At 40.3% G+C, this 17,995-nt stretch overlaps 1 protein-coding gene across 1 annotated transcript in view; it reads left to right on the forward strand.

The window, feature by feature from the left end:
- crybg1a (crystallin beta-gamma domain containing 1a) overlaps positions 1-17,995 on the forward strand; it is a 45,679-nt gene that overhangs the window by 26,774 nt on the left and 910 nt on the right. Inside the window, exons 5-22 of the mRNA XM_034575753.1 lie at positions 181-5,999; positions 7,016-7,054; positions 7,177-7,295; positions 7,587-7,764; positions 8,257-8,396; positions 9,523-9,649; positions 9,738-9,773; positions 11,072-11,229; positions 11,334-11,460; positions 11,647-11,792; positions 12,935-13,061; positions 13,653-13,682; positions 13,802-13,914; positions 14,600-14,732; positions 14,843-14,982; positions 15,663-15,786; positions 15,901-16,059; positions 17,730-17,892. Of these exons, the coding sequence (XP_034431644.1) occupies positions 181-5,999; positions 7,016-7,054; positions 7,177-7,295; positions 7,587-7,764; positions 8,257-8,396; positions 9,523-9,649; positions 9,738-9,773; positions 11,072-11,229; positions 11,334-11,460; positions 11,647-11,792; positions 12,935-13,061; positions 13,653-13,682; positions 13,802-13,914; positions 14,600-14,732; positions 14,843-14,982; positions 15,663-15,786; positions 15,901-16,059; positions 17,730-17,892 (7,878 nt within the window). The remainder of the gene's footprint in view (positions 1-180; positions 6,000-7,015; positions 7,055-7,176; positions 7,296-7,586; positions 7,765-8,256; positions 8,397-9,522; positions 9,650-9,737; positions 9,774-11,071; positions 11,230-11,333; positions 11,461-11,646; positions 11,793-12,934; positions 13,062-13,652; positions 13,683-13,801; positions 13,915-14,599; positions 14,733-14,842; positions 14,983-15,662; positions 15,787-15,900; positions 16,060-17,729; positions 17,893-17,995) is intronic.

Genomic DNA, 17,995 nt, shown 5'->3' on the forward strand with positions numbered 1-17,995 from the left:
GGGGCAGTACAGGAGGCATTTCCGAAGCTGGTTATCGGTTTCTGAACATCTCTACACATATTACAAAGTACTTTCTATGTAAAAACTGTGCCCAGCCAAATTGTTGAACTATTCCTTTATGGCATTTTTACATGTGTTTCTCTGTTGCATTAAAACGGTGTGTGTATGTGTTTCAAACAGGAGGCACGTCATCAACAAGACCATTCAAACACCTTTCTAAAGGAAGCATCAGCCATGAAGAGGAAGACACACCCACCTCACATGCCTCTCCTCTGCCCACATCAAGGTTTTCCAAACAAAGCGAAAACATCAAACAACAACAAAAGAGTCTAGTGAAGGATTCAGCTGATCCCTTCATATCTGGGAGCAAACTTCCGACACTGGGTCTGAAAGGCTCCAACAAAATAAAAGTCGGGAAAACTCAAGATTCCCAAGAGAAAGGATCTGATAGTGTGTTAGCAGAGAAGGACGGTACCAGTGATGACAGATTTAAATTCGAGAGTGTGTCTACAGAAGAAGAAGAACACGTTGTAAAACCGTCAGACACACAGTCTAGTACCTTTGCGTTCAGAATGAAAGGAAAAGAGACAAGCGAATTAGAGAGTGCTGCAATCAAAGAGATTTCAGAAATCCAGCCAATACAAAAGAATGATGCGATTATCACAGCAAACGCTCAGGTAGACGTAACACCAGGAACAGAGTTAGTATCCACGTTATTGTCTAGCAGTGAGGCCGTTAAAGTAATTCCAGCTCAATTACCAGTCACTGATGTAAACAACGCTGAGGCAGATAACCAGGAAAGACAGCAAGTAAAAATTGAGTATTCAGCTGAAAATGCATCTCACATACAAAGTGAAAACACCACACAGGAAAAGCAAACTCAGCGATCACTAGAAAGTTCTCAGGGAGAAGTAGACATATTAAAAACAACCCAGATAATAAGTAACGTAACACCAGATTTAATTCAGGAGAAAGAGCCACAGCCTGCTGTGGTGGCTCAGGACACAATACCAGCTCATGAGCATGTAACTGATACGTCAGCTGAACCTGTTGTGGGTGACAGCAAACACCGTGACATAATGACCCACTCTGATGGGGATGGTGTTTTGCCCGATAATGTTTCTCTTAAAGCGATAGCTGATCCCCCAAATAGTCCTCCTTCTGAATCGGCCTTGAAAGATGCTGAGCCAAAGGATGATGTTGTTGATGCTGACCTGAAAAATACAGAGCAGCAAAAGGAAAACAAGTTATTTAAGGATCAAACCACAAATGTCATTCTTGCAATTGACAGACCACGATCCACATTAGACAGAGAGTCAGTGAAAAATGTTGAGGTGCAGGAGAAAAGTAAAGAGGAGCTTGGCAAGAAAACACCCAAGGCTTCGGACATTCAAACAGAGGCTGTGACTGTTTGTGAATTACCCAAGAATGTTGAAAATAAGCCGGACAAAGAGCCTCTTTTACTGGCAGAAAAATTTGAAAAGCAGAAGAAAGACTCTAAACTGAAAGACGCAGCAGTGGAAAGCACTGACTCACAGAGCAGTCGCAGCGAGGAGCTCAAGGGCAGTGCCATCAGCGACGAAGCTGAGACAGATTTTACAAAACCAGAGAAGCCGTATGATCTATCGTCAGAGCAGAAGTGTTTACAGCCCGACTCAAAGGAGGGACAACAGGTAGTTACAGATACCCTGGAAGAGAAGAGGACAGAGGCAGAGGAAGGAGGAAGTTTAATTAATGAAGCTACTTCCATTGTGGTTGATACAAATCATGAAAGTGAGATCTTAAAGACAGAAAATGCAGAGAGTGGCGGCGAGGAAACCCAGCGAGCAGAGAAGGTGATTATGACATCAACAGTGAAAACTGAACAGGAGCCTAAACTACTTGTAACCAAAGAGGAGGTGAGGAACGACAACACAAATGAGGAGGACAAACATGCAAATGATGTGAAGGAAAGTCAAACTCTAGAAATGACAGGTGTAAGCACTGAAACGCAGGATGCTGCAGATGATAAAAAAGAGAAGAGTTTATCAGACGAGATTTCAAATGAGACTGTTGACAGTAATAAAGCAAATGCCATCGCTAACCTAGAACAGAAACCGGGGGCACAAAAAGCTCCAGAGAAGACAACAGAAAGCCATAGTTTGGATACAACTCAAGAACTGTTAACACTGAGCACTAAAGATCAGAGTGATAAAAACTCTGAAGAAAAGACTGAAACGAAGACTTCATCAGTAAAGACTTTGGAGAATGAGACTGCACCTGTGACTGCTAACAGTGAAGTTAACATCCAACAAGTCCAGAGGTCCATAGTCGTTGGAGATGTTGAGGACGTCAGTAAACCAGACAAAATCAAATCGACGGAATCCAAAGTTCCAAAGATAGATCAGGAACCAGAGGGAACTAAAGTTCAAGAGAACCAAGAAACAGGTACAAGTCAAGGACTCAAATCTGTAAGCATTAGTACTGAAGGTACCAAAGAACAGACTGAAATAAAGGATTCATCTTTAAAGACTTTGAATGAGACTGCTAACTTAGAAATTTGCAACCTCACGGACGAAGCAGAGAAAGGGAAAACAACAGAACCCAAACATCCAACTTCCAATCAAAAACCAGAAACAGCACAAGTTTTGGAAAAGACCAAGGGTGTAAAAATGGACACAACTCAAGAACTTGACTCTATAAGCACTGATGCTAAAGATACCAAAGACAATATTGAAACGAAGACTTCATCAGTAAAGACTTTGGAGAATGAGACTGCACCTGTGACTGCTAACAGTGAAGTTAACATCCAACAAGTCCAGAGGTCCATAGTCGTTGGAGACGTTGAGGACGTCAGTAAACCAGACAAAATAAAATCGACGGAATCCAAAGTTCCAAAGGTAGATCAGGAACCAGAGGGAACTAAAGTTCAAGAGAACCAAGAAACAGGTACAAGTCAAGGACTCAAATCTGTAAGCATTAGTAGTGAAGGTACCAAAGACCAGACTGAAATAAAGGATTCATCTTTAAAGACTTTGAATGAGACTGCTAACTTAGAAATTTGCAACCTCACGGACGAAGCAGAGAAAGGGAAAACAACAGAACCCAAACATCCAACTTCCAATCAAAAACCAGAAACAGCACAAGTTTTGAAAAAGACCAAGGGTGTAAAAATGGACACAACTCAAGAACTTGACTCTATAAGCACTGATGCTAAAGATACCAAAGACAATACTGAAACGAAGACTTCATCAGTAAAGACTTTGGAGAATGAGACTGCACCTGTGACTGCTAACAGTGAAGTTAACATCCAACATGTCCAGAGGTCCATAGTCGTTGGAGACGTTGAGGACGTCAGTAAACCAGACAAAATAAAATCAACGGAATCCAAAGTTCCAAAGGTAGATCAGGAACCAGAGGGAACTAAAGTTCAAGAGAACCAAGAAACAGGTACAAGTCAAGGACTCAAATCTGTAAGCATTAGTAGTGAAGGTACCAAAGACCAGACTGAAATAAAGGATTCATCTTTAAAGACTTTGAATGAGACTGCTAACTTAGAAATTTGCAACCTCACGGACGAAGCAGAGAAAGGGAAAACAACAGAACCCAAACATCCAACTTCCAATCAAAAACCAGAAACAGCACAAGTTTTGAAAAAGACCAAGGGTGTAAAAATGGACACAACTCAAGAACTTGACTCTATAAGTACTGATGCTAAAGATACCAAAGACAATACTGAAACGAAGACTTCATCAGTAAAGACTTTGGAGAATGAGACTGCACCTGTGACTGCTAACAGTGAAGTTAACATCCAACAAGTCCAGAGGTCCATAGTCGTTGGAGACGTTGAGGGCGTCAGTAAACCAGACAAAATCAAATCGACGGAATCCAAAGTTCCAAAGATAGATCAGGAACCAGAGGGAACTAAAGTTCAAGAGAACCAAGAAACAGGTACAAGTCAAGGACTCAAATCTGTAAGCATTAGTACTGAAGGTACCAAAGACCAGACTGAAATAAAGGATTCCTCTTTAAAGACTTTGAATGAGACTGCTAACTTAGAAATTTGCAACCTGACGGACAAAGCAGAGAAAAGGAAAACAACAGAACCCAAACATCCAACTTCCAACCAAAAACCAGAAACAGCACAAGTTTTGGAAAAAACCAAGGGTGTAAAAATAGACACAACTCAAGAACTTGACTCTATAAGTACTGATGCTAAAGATACCAAAGACAATACTGAAACCAAGGACTCCTCAGTAAAGAGTTTAAATGCTAAAGTTAGCAACCAACAGGAACCAGAAACAGTAAGAACAGAGAAGAGATCAGAAACTCAAATTCAAGAACGGGAGGTAGAAAGCAAAAAAGCTCAGCGTGCTGAGGAAGCACAAGAAAAGACTGAAACAAAGGATCCCTCAGCAAAGAGTTTGGTGAAAGAGGTTGTAAATATGAACGTTGACTCTGCAGTTAGAAACCAAGAAGACCAGAAGCCCTCAGTTGAACATGTGGAGATAAAGCAACCAGAGAAAAACACGGATCACTCCACAGACTCTAAGGCTCATGGAAGTCAAGAACAGGAACCAAAGACTGTGACCAAAGTATCAACAGAGTCAGCATCAAATGTTTCCACAGTCGTTAGTAAGAGTGACAAGATACAGAAACAGAAAAGCCTCATTAAAGAACGTCTTCAAGATGAAAATGAAGTGATGAAGAAAGAGGATAAGCTGAAAAACACAGCAAAGATAGATGTCAAGCAAAAGGCAGAACCCATTTTTGTAAAAGATGCAGCTAGCAAAACAGTTTATGGAAAAGAAAAGGATAAGTCCAACATTGTCTCAGATAAAATACTCATTAGTACTGATGCCCAGAAGAATGATGAAGGAATGAAAGAAAAGATAAAAACAGATCGTGGTTTGAAACAGGAATTCCAGGTTTTCAACGGTAGTTCGTCAAAATCTCCATCTCAAAGTCATCAGATAAAGACTGAATCTCCATCAAGCTGGTTGGATGTGGAACATCAACAAAAACAGAAGAAGGAAAACAAAAAACGACTAAATGCGTCAGCCAGTGAAGATGAATCAACTGAGCGCGATGATTTTGACGAGTTTATCAGCAGCATTAATAAAGGTGGAATTCCTTTCTCGCTACCTCCAAAGAGGCACATCCGTAAAAAGTCCCCATCGCCACCTTTTGCCATGCCGGCCATTAAGGAAGATCATTTCGAGAGAACATTCGATCCTGGGCAATTCCAGTTTGGCTTAAGGAAAAATAGCAACATTTCGAGGGATCCTTCACCAGCTATGGTAATAAAACAATATGCAGCCAACAGGAAAGGACGGACCCTGGAAAAACGTGGACAAGAAAATGCCCTGCCCTCACCTGGAGACAAACAGAAATCACTTGATGAGGTGGAAGAAAAAGATGGAGTCAAAGAGGCGTCCAAAGCTGAAGCAGGAAAAGAATTGCAAAGCGAGGAGCCTGGAAAGTTAACGTCAAGGCTTGGAAGGATGTCGATCCTCTCCAGCTTACTGAGCTCCCCCAGGAAAACCAAAGAGGAAACACCCTCTGCCTTAAATGGCTCATTTTCTTTCAAGAAACAACAAGACCTGCCCGCTCCTGGAACGCACGGTGTTGATTCACCTCTGCCTGGCGTCAGAGCAGATAAGGAGGGCGTGACGAGTGGAGATCAAGGCTCTCTTGTGGGTGGTGGTGGTAATGGTACATTTAATGAGTCAGCGCTTAGCTCCTCCTCTCCTCCTTTTCCAACGTTCTCGGAGATAAAGCTGCCCGATCATTTAGATAAGTACCTCAAGATGAACAAACAAGAACCCGAGGCTTCCCAGGGCTCCACACAAATGACTAAAATGAAACCGAATCCTGAGGGGGGTGCTGCTATGGACCAGGCCTTGATATCAGAAGCTCCTAATGTGGATGTGGCCCTGAGGGACCCCGCTGCACTGCCTCCAACCACCAACTTCAGCCAGCAGACTTCACAAAATACACTTCCAAGGACTAAGGCAAAGGCAAGTATTTATATATTTGAAATTTGGAGTTCCGTAGATACAATGGAGAAATAACAGCCCAAAGCCTGAATGGGTTTTAACTTGCTAGGCTTTTTAAAAAAAGCATTTCCTGATTTATTTCCATGGTGATATGTGCCCTAGTTTCATATCCTGTTCTTTCTGACTTGTCATGAAGTTGCAACTAAGTCATGAATCATTTACAAGTGAGGACACGTGAAAAGGCACATGTCTTCAATCTGGAATTCTGCACAGTAAATCTTTGTCAAGATCTACTCATCAAAAGATTCACTGTCACATCATGATGAGATATTTGCATCAACATGCAAATAGAGTAGAACAATGCAAAAACATATTTGTTTGTTTAAATGATCACAATGTACACTACAATACCTGCAACACGCTAAGGTTTATTTCTCTTTGTCTTTGGCTTCTTCCAATCAAAATGTATATTTTACCTCATTCTTGTACTCCAGGGGTAGTTCTGTAGATGATATTCGGTATGTGGAAGGATTGTAGAGTAGCTCAACAGATTGAAACATTTACCATGATTTGATTATTTTAAAAGAAACTCTTTTAAAATATCACCTAGACTGGGCTGTGCTTTATAGTGCATGAAACAAGCAGAGGGGTCCACAACATTTATCTTGTTTTGTTTTTATTTATTTGACCTGTAACCAGAAAGATCCCATTGAGATACACTGTCTCTTCTGCCAGGGAGGCCTGGGCAACACGGGCAGCGAATTAAATAAAAACGCAAGCAGGGTCAAAGATAACAAAGAAAACAGCAAACAGATTTAAATAAAACAGACAGAAACACTGCAATCAATGACAAAAATGAATTATGGAAATAAAAATCACACGTTTACAGCAATGACATTGTTTTATGAAAACTGATGTTTGAAATACTTGGCTTAAGTTAATCTATTAATGGTTGACTGTGTCATTTTTGTGCTAAATACTTTTTTTAAGCACAGGATACAAAAAATTCCTAATTGAAATATTACCTTTCCTCACAGACACCTGCAGTGAGAGGAATCCACAAAAGACCTGGAAAGGTAGGATTAAATAACCTTTACACATGTGTTTTTTTGTTTTGTTACATTCTTGCACTGGAATAAAAAAGCCAATTGTTGTAATGAAATGTCTTTTCACATTTCCTGATTTTCCTGATTTCCAGATTGTCGTACACGAACAAGCTCAGTTTGGAGGTGAAGCGATGGAGTTCTTCTGTGATGTAGAAGATGCCACCACGATGAAGCTGTCCCCTGTCATCTCAGTCAGAGTCATCAGAGGATGGTAAGGGTCTTCTCGTTAAAGTCGTTATGAGAAAATGATTTTTCTGTTTGTAACTGTGGAAGTGTCACTGATGAGTATCGTAACTTAAATAGTTCAAGTTTGATGTTTGCTTCAGCTTGTTTCCAGAAGAGATTGTCGTTTGTTCTCCAATCCAGTCCATGTTTTCTCTATGTTCCCATTAGCATGTACAGTATCTCCTGGAGCCTCCACAGCAGTGATGTAGCCAATAAACTTTCCCTTCTTCTATTCACATGGTAACATTAATAAGTTTCTCTCCTCATCTCTCTTCAGCTGGCTTCTCTATGAGAAACCCGGCTTCCAGGGCCGTGTCATAGCGCTTGAGGAAGGTCCAACAGAGCACATAGTGAATGTATGGGCGGATCAGGAGACTCCAACAACACTGGACCAGAATGGTCAACCTGTTCCAACTGCACCCATGGTCATAGGTTCTCTCCGACTGGCAGTGAGGGTAAGTTACCGCGTTCATTTGTCATTTTAGGTAGTTCTTGTCACACTGATGTTTGTTCAGGTTTTCATGTTTTTAATAAGTTTGGTTTGAGTCAGTTATTTGATGCTTTAAAAAATCAGGTGAAACGCCATGATTGACAGCTGAGACTTTACGTACTTGTTGTTTGCAGCCGTATCCGGGAAGTTTTAGCTCAATATTTTCACAATGGGAGGAAGTGGAGACACGTTGTTCATCTTTTTTATAAAATCTATGATATCAATCAAATATTGAATGAAGCTCTTGCACATGTGGGTGGAGTTCTTATATTTAGACATTTAGAAAAGTTAAGTTTCTTTTTTAAAGTAAATAAAAAGTTTGTGATTTTTTTCAGTATCAGTTAAATACAAGTTTATGTATTGCTATGCAACTTTACAACATTTTCCCATCCTTATTTGTTCTTTTTCTAATTAAAAACTTTCTCACACACTTAAATATTTACTTTCTGTTGTGCAGGACTACAGCATGGCCCGGATCGACCTGTTTACAGAGGTTAATGGGATGGGGAGGATGTCATCTTACTGTGATGATGTTGTAGAGATCGGCTCCTATGCGATGCCTCAGACCACTGGCTCCATCAAGGTCCATTCTGGAGTGTAAGTTCAGCTGTGCACTTTTTATCCCTTTTTATTTGGTGAAATGTGACATAACCGGTGAGACATGATGAAATAGACCTGATTACAGGGTGACAGAATTAACATGAGGGGGAAACATTGGGTAAAATATAAACTGCTATAGCAACAGGAAAAAACACAAAAGATAAAAGGAAATTAAATGGACTAGATTTGTTTGTGTGAGAAAGTGCATTTGGTTTTGTAGAATGTATGTGTATGTGGGTGCGTGCGTGCGCGTGCACACAGGTGTAGAGCTTAGTAAGAACTGAGAAACCTGAACTGAATAGTTAAATGGGCAGGAAAGGAAGACATAATAAAAAAAATTTAATAAAAACCAAACAAACAAAACAGGGGAATTAAGTTTTTTATTTTTTCTTCTTCCCTATTTTTTTATTTTTTACCTCTGCCAGAAAGTTAAAGTTTAAAGTATAAAAGAGAGGATGGAAAGACAAGGAAAAAAAGAAAAGAAAAAAAGGAGGTTTGTGTATATGTTCTTATGATAAGGTGTGGTATACTAGTTGGAATAGAGGGTGGAGAGGAGGGAGTAGTAGAAGTAGATATTAACAATGTATCAAATAACTTTCTATAATATTAAAAAGGTAGATATTTAAGTATTTGTTTATTATATATTACATATTAAATATTTAAGAACATAATACGTATAAAAAGGAGAAAACCTATGTCTCTCATTTAAAGTAACAGGGAACATATGTAGCTGACGGTGTTGCATAATGGGAACATCCCATATATAGTACTATATATCTGATGCCCAATAAGTGGCCTAGTTTGCATCAAAAAAAGGTCACAAAGACGTCATTTTTCAGGGGACTGCAGGGGAAGGGTCTGTGTGTGTGCAGCATCTGTTTTGTGTCTGTGAAGGAATGCAGGCCGCAGGGCTTGTGCTGCTGATAACGGATGGTTAGCATGTCAACTGGCTCATGGTGTGTAGAGAGTGAAAGTACTGTTTTTAGTCCCTTCACTCTGTAAAAGGATCAGAAAGAACTGTGAAGAAAAAGGTCACGAAAGGTTCATTACACTCCATATGTTCACCCGCTCACCTTCACTCTCCTTTTTCCCCCTGTCTCACGCTGACGCTGTGTATCTGTAGCTGGCTGGTGTACACCGATCCAGGCTTTGGAGGTTTTGTAGGAGTGCTGGAGGTGGGCGAGTACCCCTGCCCAGAGGGCTGGGGTTTCTCCGAGCCCTTCATCGGCTCTCTCAGACCCCTCCGAATGGTACAGCACATGAAGCATGCATTGTTTCTTGTATAGTGTCATCTTGTTGCTTGTCTTTTAGTTACAAATGTGTGTCTCTTCATTCCAGGGAGCAATAAGGGTGGAGCATCCGCATGATGTCAAGGTTCGTTTTGCTTTATATAACAACTCCTGTATCTATGAATATCTGCGGTGAATATAAACTACACTATGCTTCCTCTTTTTCTCTTTCACCATCTCTTCTTATCTCTCTCCTTCTTATAAAAGTAGTAGCCAACTACATAGATACGATTTAGTTTTGATATCTCCCAATTTCCACACTGCAAACTCTTCCCAGTTAATTCCTGAATGATTACAAAGTACTACCCCTCTTTTATTTACACCCCAAACTATCCTAGGCCCCGTTCAGACCTGGTATTAACATCCGTCCGGAGAGATCTAATCACAAATGGACAGTGTTGAGCTCGTCTGTTTTGCAAATAGTATTAAAATGTGTCCTGAATGGGACTCCTGTAAACACTTGTGATTGGATCTCACTTCCCTGTGCTGTATGCAAATAATTACATTGTGTTTGCAAAGACCAAATTATGTTGTTTTCATCCCGTCGGACTTTAGAGATGTCTTCAATGTGTCAGTGTCAGTTTGTGTCGATGGGTTAGGGTTAGGGGTTGTGTCATGTGTCCACACGAGCGAGAGAGAGGAGTTGGGAGGAGCTGAATGAATATTGGATGGACACAGAGTAGAGTGAAATTACATTAGATCCATTGTGAAACTGTAACAGGTCAGAGGACCTCAGCTGAGTAGGAGGTCCTTCATATGTGGCCCAGGACGCATTTGCATTCACACAGCTAAAATAATGAGGCTGCATGCATCCCAGGCCAACTACGAATGTGATCAGATCTCAGGACGCATCTGGGGGCATTCAGACCTGGATGTTAATAACAGGTGTTAACAGGGTTCTAAAAGAACTAAATACAGATCTCCAGTTTCCTTCAGAAGAAACACATGTAAAATCCCAGAGTTTCTCAACAGGTTCTTGCATACTGGACTTTATTGTCCTTATGTAGTGATCCTGTATTTTATCTCCATCATCTGTCAGGTATTTCTTTTTAATGTTGTATTTATTATGGTCTGTATGTATTTCCCTCGGAAGGCATAATAAATTGGACTTGACTTGGTTCCCTGGGAATCTCCCTGCAGTGGAATTACCCCAGTTTCAGCTCAAAGAAAGAGACGTATCACCGTATCCAATAACCTTTTTACGTTGTGCCCTTGCTATGCTGGCATAAATGTGAGCTACACTATAATACAGTATAATATATACTGTATTCCATGGAATTAGTGGTATTCTGCCTTTGGATAAGAAATGGGCCCAAAACAAATGCATGGGGTTAAGGCTATGATGATAACTCTTCTTCTTCTTCCTCTCCTTCCCTGTTCCAGGCTTTAGTTTTTGAGAAACCCAACTTTGATGGAGAGTGCATAGAAGTGGACGGTGATGTGTACAATTTGCAAGAAGCAGAAGAGGAGGAATCAGACAAACATGATGAGAATAAGAAAACATTGCCTTCAGTGGGTTCTGTAAAGATACTCGGTGGTCTGTGAGTAAATCCACCTCTGTGTGTGTGTGTGTGTGCTTTATTACACTATTAAATCATATTCAATGATGAATATTTGATGATATTTCTTTGTTTTGTCCTTGCAGCTGGGTGGGCTATTTGGAGGCAGACTTCGAGGGTCAGCAGTACATCCTTGAGGAGGGGGAGTATCCTCACTGCAGTGACTGGGGAGGATCTGAGGACGGGATCCAGTCCCTTCGGCCTGCGTGCAAAGTAAAATCTGTTTGTTTATTTCCATATTTCCATAAACTTCTCCTGCTGATACGACAAGAACTTGAATTATATAAAACTAAATGTCCTGTATGGAAGAGTTTAATCCTGGACAGTGAGACGTTTTAAATGAGAGGACTGCCTTTTCACTTACTAATTGTTTTACCATGTGACTTGTTTCTCCCTAAGGATTTCCAGTCTCCACATGTTAAACTCTTTAGTGAGCCGAACTTTGATCAGCTGGGGCTCCATGCCGACCTACTGGGTCCCATCCTCAACATGGGGGACATCAGCCATGGTATAAGGACCCAGTCCGTCGACGTCATGGGCGGAGTGTAAGTCCAAAACGAAAGAAAAACAATAACAAGGTTAAAATTCATAAGAAAGGGAGTGTCCTGCTTGCTGAATAATTACAATGAATGCCGCCTAACAGCCACGGCCGTGCGTGGTTTGAATCCAGCTTGGGATCACACCCATTCTCTCCCTCGTGCTTCCTGCTTACCGCTCCACTGCTGACTTCAAATAAAACAAAAACATGAAAAAACCAGAAGGTCGCTCGGAGAGAGCATACCTCAGTCAACGCCCTATCTCACCCTTTTAAAAAAACTGGGGAAAAAAACCTTTATCTGATGATAATAATAATTGTTGAGTAGTGTCAGATCTGGATCCTGCAGAGCTGGAGAAACGCTGATGGAAACATAACCTCCTTGGCGAAGATAATTATAAATAGATTATTTTTTAATCATAACAAAGGAGGTAAACATTTGACTCTGCCTTGCGCACAGCTTTACAGTTTGTGAATTTGTGTTCCTCACTTCAAAGACATGACTAAGTGTTCTGTCACTCAACACACGCCTACACACATACAGCCCTTTATAAATAATTATTGGTTTGTGAAATTAAGGTCAGGTTTGATAAAGGCTTCCATCTCTGGAAGGCAAAGATTTACACTGATGATATTTAATCAGTAAATGTCCAGTTACTATTGTAGATATACTGTACGTACATATTAGAAGTTTAAGCAAAAAGAAGGATCCAATTTGACTGGTGATCCGACATGGCTGCCGTGTGGCATGACAAACACAAGGACTTTGATACTGCACAGATTGTCACATTCAAAGTCAATGATTTTATCTTAAATAACACCTGTAATATATGACACGTTATCTGTCAGTCAACATGTTTGAGCGTCTGCATTCTTCACACCTTTATAGTGTTTGCTTCACTCTGCCTCGCCTGCTGAATGGTTTTACAACCTCTTAGAGGAGTAGACTTCCTCTTCTTTTAATGATTCACAGTTCAAGTCAGTGATTTAATCAGAGAATGAATCACATCACGTTGGCCTGCTTTTACATCATGTGATTGTCAAGTGACAGTATTATTCCTTATTTTTGTCTAATAGAAGAGTTCTGCTGAATTAGTCAGTCACTGTGGTTTTGTGCATCTGAGGAAGTTGTGTTTTGTGTGTCGCTGGCAGATGGGTGGCATTTGAAAATCCTGGATTCAGTGGAGAGCTCTATGTGCTGGAGAAAGGCCTGTATGCCAGCCCGGACGACTGGGGAGCCCAGAACTTCAATATCTCATCCATACAGCCAGTCTTCAATGTAAGAAGGGATCTGTGGTGAAGCTGCAACAATGAGTCGACTGACAGTCAATTCAAAATCAATTAAACAACATCAATGAGTCATTTTCAAGCAAAATCATTTAACGGTTCCAGTTTCAAAAATATTAGAATATGTTGCTTTTCATTTTCTTATTATTATAGTAAATTTACCCTTTTTTCATTTTGGACAATTAGTCATACAAAAAAATATATTTTATGACATCAACTTGCCTCGACTAAGCATTTAATTACAAAAACAAGCATTTCTTCGAATATGTTACAAACGTTCAGGTGGTCTCAGGGATGAATAGATTTGATTTTGGTGGCCGAAGGTCAAAGATAAAGGTCACAGTGACCTCATGAGTCTGAAAAAACAAATGTATATATCGTCTTAAACTGCACTGGTTGGCGGAGACATTAAACAAACAGGATTATGTTTTTTTTTATTGTGATGTTATTATATAGAAGTGTAATGTGTAATGATAAGTTCAAACTTTAAAATTGATGTTAGAAACAGCTAAATATTTTTCTCCAAGAAGTCCAATAGTGCAGAGCCTATGTTCCTAATGCTCCCTTCCTCTCTGTTCTGTAGGAGATGCTGATGGGATCGACAAAAAACAAGGTACCATCCAACCATTCGAGGCTTCATATCAAATGGAGAAGACCACTTCTCTTCAGTCGTCCTGGTTGTGTTTGTTGTCAGGGTCACTAAAGTGTATGTTATGTTACTGTATGTTACAGGTGCAGCTCTACTCTGAGCCAGACTTCCAGGGAAGGATGGTGGCTCTGGAGGAGAACACAGAAGCTCTGGATGACGACTTTATGCCCAGGTCCTGTAAGGTGGTGGTTGGCAGGTAATTATTAATGCTTGTTAAAGTTGGCTGTAAACACCTAATGGTATAAGAGCAGACTTAATACTGTAAAAGTTTTCTTGATTAATGTTCAAAAGAGACAGAATTTAAGTATCTGCCTGCGTGTCTGGCACGCCCCCAAACAAAGCCAAGTAAAGTGAAAGAGAGAGGAGGCGGATATTTACTGCTCGCTCTCGAAGCGAGTAACCAATCAAAACAGATTGGACCAGCTGGCCAATCAGAGCAGACAGGGCTTCAGTGTGAGGGGGCTCTTAAAGAGACAGTAGCTAGAAACATCTGTGTCAGACAGAGGCTGAGAAGAGGAGCTGTAGCAACGAACACTATGAGGAAAGGGATGTTTTCTGAACATTAGAGCTTGTTAAACTTTTTCAAGTAATAACAAATTAAAATCATGAACCTGAATATGAGCATAGTCGAGCGTACAATGTGACATCGCCCTTTTTCTTAATTACCGCTGTTACCTTTCCGCCAAGTTCTGGGACTACTCACACACAAGCTGCACAACTGGGTTATATTAGTAATCTCAAGTTATAGTTTCTAGGAGTACTTGCCTGACAATTACATGTGCCATTGAGTTAAATGGAAAAAACTAAAACGTAGCCTACAGAGGTTTGGCAAAATGAAGAAGATTAATGACAACCATTATGTGTGTATGTGTTTGTTTCAGCTGGGTGGCCTATGAAGGAGCAAAGTTCACAGAGAACATGTATGTGCTGGAGGAGGGAGACTATCCCAACCCAGAGGCCATGGGCTTCCTGTCCTCAGATTCTACCATCCGCTCCATACACACCTCTGGACATGTGAGTACAGCATATGTGTGTATATAGAAAAGAATATGAAAATGTATATTTGTGCCCTTTGGATTTGGATATGAGAATATCAGTGATTTAAACTCTCCTCCTCTCTCCAGGCGCCGTCTCTGCCCTCCGTCATCTTGTTCAGTAAGATCGGCTGCAGAGGTCGCAGGGTGGTGTTATGTAATGGAATTGTGAATCTGCTGCAGACGGGCCTGGACACACGCATACGCTCCCTGGTGGTGGAGGGAGGAATGTAGGTCTCCCTTTTTAAATTTCTACTGATATATTTATGTTAACTTTAAAGGTGCCATTTAATCCTAACGCTAGCTATGTGGCGATAGAAACATATTTTATCTTATCTTGGTTGAAACATCATAAAATAGCAAACAACAAATTGAATTCATTAATATGTTATAGTTATGTAAAAATTGTCTTGATCAAAATACTTCTAGAAAACAGACATTTTAGCATTTTTTGAACTACTTTGAACCACACATTAAATGTTTTTTCTATAAATTAAACTCTTCAGTTATATACGAGTATACTTTAAATATATGTAGAAAAACTTGTCATTGATTTTAACCTAAGCACTTAAACCAAAGTCTTAGCTACTGATGTTTTGAGGAAAAAAAAAAGGCAAAGAGTTTGTGGTGAACATTCAGATCATTATAATACTACAAGGACTTACGAAATTCCCAAAAATGGTGTTAGCTTAGTTTTTAGAACTGGACAAGTTCATGTTGAGAGCACTTAAGATGTCAAAAATGTGAGGAACCCACTGAGTGTAAAAATGACAGCTGTAAATCATGGAGCTCAGCTTGGAATATACACAGACTGTTATTTTAATTAATTTTTTGTTTTACATTATCCTGGATTTTTCATACAGATTTATAAATCTGAACTAACATGGGTGGTTGCCCGTCTTCTCTCCAGGTGGGTGTTGTATGAAAGAAGTAACTACCGTGGTCGACAGCTGCTTCTTCAGCCAGGTGAAGTGCCTGACTTGTGCAAGTTAAGCAGCTTGCAGCAAATAGGATCCCTGCGTCCTTTACACCAGGTACACAGGGAGAGATAAGAAATGATAATACCTGTATTCTAGAGCTTATATGTCTCATACATACTCTCATGAACAACATCAAACATTGAGCTTGTGCGTGTTTTCCTCCAACAGAAGCAGATGTGCTTCTGCCTGCGGAACAGGGAGACAGGATGTATCATGTCCCTGACAGGAACTTTGGATGACATTAAGCTGATGAGGGTTCAGGCTGTGGAGGAGACCGGAGGAGTGGAGCAGGTCTGGCTCTATCGGGACGGACACATCACATGCAAGGTACTGAGCTACATCAACAACACACAAACCTGCAAGAACACTGGTCAGGGTCAGCTTGAGGGAATCTAGTTGTCTAATTACTCTCACATTTGTGGGACGTTGCATCTAAATCTACTTTATGAACAGAGAAGCGAACAGGAGCATTTTTACATAGCTCTGCAGAATGCAAACAATTCACATCCAAATTCTCCAAACATCCAAACAGTTGTAGTGTGTGCTGAAGAGTTGAGTATCTCCACCCCCCCACCCCCCCACCACAGTGACAAGCTCAGTCATAAGATGTGCGCTGAGCAATAGCCAAAGAATAAGTGGTGCTCGCACACGCAACAACAAGGAAGAGAACCTTCACCTACTTTCCCCCAACAAACACGTCGGATTGTGTTCACAGGAAAGACACAACCTGACCCAGAAGTACTGAATAACAAACCCCACGTCTCTGTAGTGGAATCTTGTCGACGTATGCAACATCCAAAACAGGAAATCACTTATATTCCCTACAGACCTCATTCATTCCACTGGTTACCGCCATATCAGAGGTTATGTTTTCAGTCCAGTTCTTCATCTTCTAGGAGGATGTATCAATAAAACTGATTTAATACAAGTTGGTAGTAATGCAATTGGATTGAGCACTTAAATGTAGTACTTTTCTATATATATCAACATTTTAACTGCTGAGTTTTTTACACACAGAATCATGCACATTTATCCTGCATCGCCATCTGTAACTATCACTGTGTATTTTGATGGAGGTTTAAAATGTTTTCTATAATGAAACATCACACTAAGGGGATGGTGGTATATACTGTAAGGCTTTCACCACGCGCTCGCTCTGTAATTTAGAGTTTGTGTTTAACTTAGAAAAATAGAAGAAAAAATTGGCTTCAGACGTTTTTTTATTTGTAGAACAAAGAGATGAAACGGAGTGAAAATAATTATTGAAAATTATAGTTCTATTGCTGTATTGTTAGAATGTCCATGTTCAATAACTACTGATACACAAAATTAAGTAATTTCACCTTATTTTATATATACATAATTCAATTTAATAATAACAGTAATAACAATAATAATTGACTATATTTATATAGTTTAGTCAAATAAAGCGATTGAACAAACAAAAGTGAGAAGTTAAAAGCCATTGAAAGTTGAAAGCCATTTTAAAAGCCATTTTGTAAAAATGAGTTTTCAAAATATAAAACTATATAACACCATATCAAATGTGCAACGTTTACACTTTAACTTTCTATAGAAGTCATTTCAGAATATCTTAATAGTGCCTACGACAGTAAATGAAATAGTAGTTTTAGATTATGTTCAGCTTTCCCTTTCAGTAAAGTGACTCAAGATTAAGAGTTTTAACGATTTACTAAACTTCAGACAAACACAAATAATGACGTCACATAGACTCGCTGTTAGAATCCAACAGAAGAAGGAAACAAACTGGTTTAAGAGCACGAGCAGCTCTCCTGCTGTCACAGCCCCACTGACCCTGCCTGCTGGGACAATCTGTGCTGCTTTCTGCACCTGATATGCAACTAACTGGTTATTTACCACCGACGCCATGAAACCAGGGACCATTTCATCACTTGTAGATTATGTTGAGAGACTATTTGCTGTAATATCATAACTGGTTAAACCAGCCCTCTAATGCATCTCCGTCCTCCCTGCAGCTGATCGAGGACTGTTTCCTGGTTACCTCAGGCAGTTTGGTGATGGCAGGGAGTCGGCTTTGTGTCTCCCCGGAGCGCGGCAAGGACAACCAGCTGTGGAACATTACACCCGACGGCCTGGTGCGCTTCCACCTCCAACCTGAACTGGTCATGGAGGTCAAAGGTCAGAGAGCTTTCTCTTTACTGCCCCACCCATCATCATTGTTGAGCAAATTTTTATGGAATACATTAAAATTATTACTTTGGGGCACAGTTCCTGTGTCTGA

The sequence above is a fragment of the Hippoglossus hippoglossus genome, chromosome 22 (genome assembly GCF_009819705.1).
Source record: "Hippoglossus hippoglossus isolate fHipHip1 chromosome 22, fHipHip1.pri, whole genome shotgun sequence".
Classification (NCBI taxonomy): domain Eukaryota; kingdom Metazoa; phylum Chordata; class Actinopteri; order Pleuronectiformes; family Pleuronectidae; genus Hippoglossus; species Hippoglossus hippoglossus.